The sequence below is a fragment of the Phragmites australis genome, chromosome 9 (assembly GCF_958298935.1).
Source record: "Phragmites australis chromosome 9, lpPhrAust1.1, whole genome shotgun sequence".
NCBI lineage: Eukaryota > Viridiplantae > Streptophyta > Magnoliopsida > Poales > Poaceae > Phragmites > Phragmites australis.
Genome location: NC_084929.1, coordinates 23,174,213 through 23,180,212, shown reverse-complemented (window position 1 = coordinate 23,180,212; position 6,000 = coordinate 23,174,213). Strand labels below are relative to the sequence as shown.

At 61.5% G+C, this 6,000-nt stretch overlaps 1 protein-coding gene across 1 annotated transcript in view; it reads left to right on the top strand.

The window, feature by feature from the left end:
* The first annotated feature begins 2,237 nt into the window (after positions 1-2,237).
* Positions 2,238-6,000, top strand: part of LOC133928074 (glutathione S-transferase T3-like) — a 29,907-nt gene continuing 26,144 nt past the window's right edge. The window contains exon 1 of the mRNA XM_062374356.1: positions 2,238-2,309. Coding sequence (XP_062230340.1) covers positions 2,238-2,309 — 72 coding nt within the window. The remainder of the gene's footprint in view (positions 2,310-6,000) is intronic.

Genomic DNA, 6,000 nt, shown 5'->3' with positions numbered 1-6,000 from the left:
CTTCGGCTTGCTTCTGCTTCACCTGCTCGGCGAGGGCAGAGAGGGCCTGCTCCCGAGTAGTCAGCTCCGACTCCCATTTGGCGGCCTGCACCTCCCGAACATTTAAAGCCGCCGATGCCTCGGCAGCCTCCGCCTCCCGGTGAGTCAGCTGCTCCTCTTGGGCATCCAGAGCCATCGCTGTGATGCCGACGTCGGCCTCACGGATCGCAACATCCTCCTCCCGACGAAGGACTTCAGCGCGGCCCCGCTCGACCTCGTCCTTCTGGTGGGCTAAATCTGCCTTGGAGGCCTCCACCGCCTTCTCGCGCGGTAGTATGGCGTCCTCCCGAGCCCGCATCCATCGTTCCCTGGTGAGCAGCTCCGTGGCCCACCGCCGCGATATCTCACCCTGGCGGCCGGCTTCCTCTTGCGCGGCGACGCCTCCTCGCGTATTTCATCCAGGGTTTGCCTCTCCGTGTCTATCGTGCGCCGCTCCCTCTCGTGGGCAGCGCGCGTCGCAGCGACGCGGGCCTCCAAAAGGTGGCTGACCTCGGCCAGCCGCTCCCTCTCCTCAACAAGGGCGGCGTGGCCCGTCGCAAGTTGCTCCCGCTCCCCTGCCACGGCCGCCTCCAGCCGCTCGATCACCTTCCGGGCGCTTCCTACCACGTCCGGGAGGGGTTCCGTGGCCCGGCTGGACGACGACCGGGCGCTGGGTCCCCTGCGAGCCCCCTCTTCCGAGGTGCTCGGGGTCCCCGAATGCTGCCACGACGGCACCGCCCTCGACAAGGCCATCCGCCATGCACTTGAAGTGCTCGGGGCGGGCTCGGCCGGCGCCGGCTGCGCGGGCGCAGCCTCTGCCCTCGGCTCAGGACAGGGCGGCGCCTGCGGCTCCGGCTCGGTCAGCGCGCCCTACGGCTCTGGCTCGACCGGCGTGCTCGGCTCGGGGGCTGGAGCCGGCCTCGGCGCCTCTGGCCGTCCCTGGTCTCCGGCGGCGTCCTTAGGCGGCCTGAAAGCAAAAATAGGTCAGTGTCCTAATCCACTCCGGGTGAAGCATGCTCGGGGAAAAGAGGAAACTTACGCAGTCTTAGGTCTTCGGTATTGCCATCGCGATTCCGGGATCTTGTATTCCGGACCCGACGGCTTCGGCCCGGAATCTTCCCTCCTCCTCTTCGGCGGGGGGGGGGGGGGGTCTGCGGGGCCACTGCGGAGTCCGTCTCTGGCGGCGGGTCGGCTTGGGCACTCGCTGTAGACACGCTCCCGTGCTGGCCTTGGTCTCTGGGCTCCGGCGCCCGGGGCCTCGCCTCCGCCGAGGTGCCCGTCACCAGCGGTGGGCCGGCTTGGGCACTCGCTGTAGACCCGCTCGAGTGCAAGCCATGGTCTCCGAGTTCCAGAACCGTAGATGTCTCCTCCATCGTGGAACCCGCGCTGGACGACTAGCCGCCCCGGCCGCCCTCCTTCGCGCCGCCCGCCGGCGGCCGCTACCGCGGAGGCAACAACGACGACGAGGACGTCGGCGTGGGCACGAACGTCCGGGGGCGTTTCCCTTTGTCCCCCGGCGCTGTCGCCGCTCCACTGCCGGCGGCGCCTCCACTGTCGGCCTGGCGGCTACTGCCTGCGGCAGCCCCACGGCCGCCCTGCGGCCAGATGCTCGCGGGGCCCACGCTACTGGTCTGCGGCCTGCCGCCCGCGGTGCCCGCGGCGCTGGCTTGCGGCCTGCCACCCGTGGCGCTCGCGCCACCGGTCTGCGCCGGGCCGCCCGCGGCCCCCTTGTCGCTCGTCTGCGTCCTGCTGCTGGCGGCGTCCCCGCCGGAGGCCCTCAGAGCGCGGCTGGTCGTCTCGTCCACCCCGGGAATCTGGATAGTCCCGGGGTTCCGGTGCCCTGGCTGGTCGACCAGCCCCTGGGCGTCGAACTCGGGTAGCGTCGCTTGCAGCGCCACCCGGTCCGGGTCGGCGCAGAGCGCCAGCTACTCCTGGGGAAGCACCGCCCGGGTCAGGTCCTCCACGGCGGTCACCACCCGGAGCAGGCCCGCCAGCGCTGCATCGTCCAGGTCCCATTCCGCGCCGATCTGTGTCCTGGTGATGTCCTGGGAGCCTATGTACATCCAGCAGGGGCAGACCCGCTCCCGCAGAGGTGCCAGGCGGCGGCGTAGGTAGTCGATGCGGTCCAGGACAGGCTGCATCCGCTTGTCCGTCGGCGGCGACGCCTCCCAGATTGACCTCTGGGGCTCCACCACCATCTCCGGTAACGTAAGGCGGTCATGGGGACTGACGTCGACATAGAACCAGTTGCACCGCCAGTCGTCCCAATTGCTCCGCAGCACTTGAGGAATGTACTGCTCCGCCAGGCCGTCCCGCAACCGGAAGTTGCAGCAGCCGGTGACATTAGCGGTGGAGAAGCCCCTCTTCTTCCCGGCCGGCCGTAGCACGAAGAAGTGTCGGAAGAGCGACACCGACGGTGGCACCTTGACGAACATCTCGCAGAAGTGGGTGAAGATCGCCAAGGCGACGACCGAGTTCGGGCTGAGGTGCACCAGTTGGATCCCGAACGTGTCGAGGATCTGGCGGAAGAAAGTCGAGAACGGCGGCACCAGCCCGACCATCACGAAGGAGCCGAAGAGAACGATGCACCCCGGCCGGTCTGTCACCGGCGGGAAGCTCGCCGACCTCACCACCAAGGCCTCCCGTTGCACTTCGGGCACCATCATCTTCCGCACTTTATCCGTCGCCTCCTCGTTGACGAACCGGGACTCCGGCAGCACGCTGTCGGGTGTCTTGTCACGGCGGCTACCTCCTTCTCTCGGCATTGTGTCGAGGTGGGGGATGTGTTGGACGGAGGGGGGAGAAAGGTGTACTGATCGCCTAAAGGAGGGCGAGAGATCAGGAGCGCAAGGAAGAAGAAGAAGGAGAATGACTTGATCGCAAAGACGGCATGAAAAAGGGGGGCGTTTCGCTCCCCTCCCCCTTTTATACCCCAAGAATTTCAAATGTCGCCTGCTGTGGCGCGCCCGGCAAAATAACTTCCTTGGCCAGGGCAACCGCCAGGCGAATCTCCTCGGGCCGCACGGTTGTCAGCGGTTGCCAGGCGCACTACCCTCGATCTGCGCGGTTGCCACGCGCGCCGCCCGTCTCGTTATCACGCGCCTCGGGAGTTGGCTGGACGCGCGTCCGTTCGGCTCCCCGTTGGGCCGTACCAGAAACCTGGGCCGGAGAGGCCAGCACCTAAAAGCGCGTCGCGTGGCGTCGGTGCTGGGTTTGGCCTCGATGACGACGAAGGCCCCATCCGCAGTCTCTAGGCCATCGCCTGCCAATGGGCCCGGGGGCTGCTGTCGGTGAATCAGGAACCAGGGGTCCCCGAATCCCGAGGCCAGGACAGCAATCCGCCACGTGGCACCCTCCCGCGGGGTTCATCTCCGCAAGGTACGAAAAGACTAAGTCCCGGGAGAGGGCGCTCGGGGCCACAAGCAGTGGTCCCCGAGTACCCAGGTTCCCCGATGATCTGCGAAGACTAAGTGACCGGGAAGAAAGTGCTCGGGGAGGCGAACAGTGACCCCCGAGCACCCAAGTCCCCCGACGACCAGGAGAGCTGAGTATCGGAAAGGGTCTGCCCGGGGCTGCGAGCAATGGCCCCCGAGCACCTGAGTCTCCCGAGGACCCAAGGAAGGTAGTTCCGGGAGAGAGTGCTAGGGGCTGCGAGCAGCGGCCCCTGAGTACTCGGTTCCCCGAGGACCAAGAGAGGGCGTTTTTGGGAGAGAGTGCCCGGGGAGGTGAACAGTGACCCCCGAACACTCGGTTCCCCGACGGCCCAGGAAGCCCCCCGTCAGTGGCCCCCAGAGGGGTCCAGCGATGAGGTGTCAGCTAGTGAAAGGCCCGATGCCGCATTTAAGGGCGCGCGTGGCCTGTCACCTCCAACTGCTCCCGCCACGATCGGTGTCAGTCCTTGCCATACTCTGGCAGAAGGGCGTAGGGACATTTAATGCACAGGTCCCATCACGCGCCATCCGGCGCGCCTCAGGATAGTATTGCGAGGCCCGAGGTGTTCCGTCTGCTGCGCTGCTGTGGAAGGCGTACAAGACAGAACGGGCACGCCGGGCCGCTCCGCGGCTGCCCGGTGGGCCCTCTCCACGGCGCCCGTTGCCATCGCCATGATGACGACCGAAGACCGGGCGGGGGGCGCGTTTTCAACCTCCCGTCACTTCGCGCAGAGGCCATGATGACGCCCTTTCCATTTATGGTGCCTTGGAACTCGTGCCCTCCCTTTCAGGGCACGCTACCGCCGGCGAGTACTTAAAGCAGCCGGCAGGCACGGACAAAGGGGGGGGGGAAGTTGGAGCAATCCAAGGTGAATCTCAGTAAACCAAGAACAGAGAAGAACATCTTCGTACAAGGATAGAAGCTGAGACCACCAAGAACAAGGAGTCCAAGGCTCCAGGATAGACAGACATTCTTGTAACCAGCACATTCCTGAGAGACATTCTCAGGGCATTTATAGCATCCACACAGGAGTAGGGTGTTACGCGCAGTGCGGCCCGAACCTGTCTAAAAATCCCCCAGTGCATTTACTCTTTTTTGCATTAGATCATTCCACCTCACCTGCCATCGCATTTACATCCATTTATTTCTCCAGCAAACATATTCAGAATCATCCTCCCGGCCGAATCTCTAGAAAGGGGTCCCTCAGGATCCCTGCGACAGGAGCTAACCCTCCGACAATTTCATTATGCAAAAGTTGAAATCCACCATATGCAAAGGTAAAATTCACCATACTAACATAGTAGAATATGATAGCAGAATAATGTAGTAGCATCATAAGATAGTAGCATGAGAGTAATTAAACTACTTCGTAAACTAGCAGTTTGAATTAATGAAATGGAAAGCTGAACAAATAATAATTATTAATCGTAAAAGCAACACAGACTACTCCAGACCCAACCCCGACCCCTTCCTTGCGCCCTGCCTTTGGCACGCTTGCGCCTACGTGCTGACGCTGGAACGTCGGTCTCCTCCTCTTCCTGAGGATGCTCGTAGGCGGAAGGTGTGTACCAAGCGCGTGGCGCTCACATCTAGGCAACTGGGGACCATAGATGCCTTCTACCTCTTGCTGCGTAGTCTGAGTGGAAGGTGGTGCACTGTACAACTGCGATAAGCCCAGCACTTACGATGCCCCTGCATAGCCAAAGAATGGGTTCCCGCTAGACTACGGCGTACCCCCGGAAACTAGTGTGGTTGTATCGATGCGGATCAAACCTGCATTTATATCATGCACAAACAACTGTATTGGCAGAGAATGCGTAATAAGTCAAACATTATGGAAAAAAGAGCCGCGACTTATCTGGCGTGGAAATACACACGGGCATGGCAAAACCAGATCCTCCTGCATGCACAGGAAGCGGAGGCTGAGGAGTATCGTAGCCATGCCCGGTCCAACCAGGGCCTCCTATGAACTGGGGGCCGGCCCATCCAAAGCCTCCTGCAAAGTGGGGGCCGGCTCATGCAGATCCTCCTGTGAACTGGGGGGCGGCCCATCTAGAGCCTCCTGAGAACTGCGGGGCAGCCCATCTAGAGAAAATGCCTGCACAATTAGTCAAATCGACACTATATGGACCATTATGCATTTAACCATTTGCATAGAAAATTATAAGATTTCTAGCGTTTGAAATAAAATATTCTCAGACTAAATAAAAAATTCTTATAGTAATAAAATTACCTTATCCGGGGGCGGAGGCTGAGGACTAGCATATTGCTGGTGGACGAAGGCGGAGGAAGGTCGTGGGGGCTGCTGAGTTGGATGCGTGGCCGAAGGGTCGTACAACAACGTCGGGCTGCCGTCATGATGTGCACTCCACGATACGTCAGGTCTTTGTGGAAAGGCGGGAGAATACTTCAATGATATCATCGATCGTCATACCACATGTGCCTTGCTCGTGCAGTCTTGTAGCTTAACTCTAAGATTTGACCATTTTTATAGAATACTTTAAGATTTATAGAGTTTGACAAAATTGAATAACGCAATGGCCATGCTGA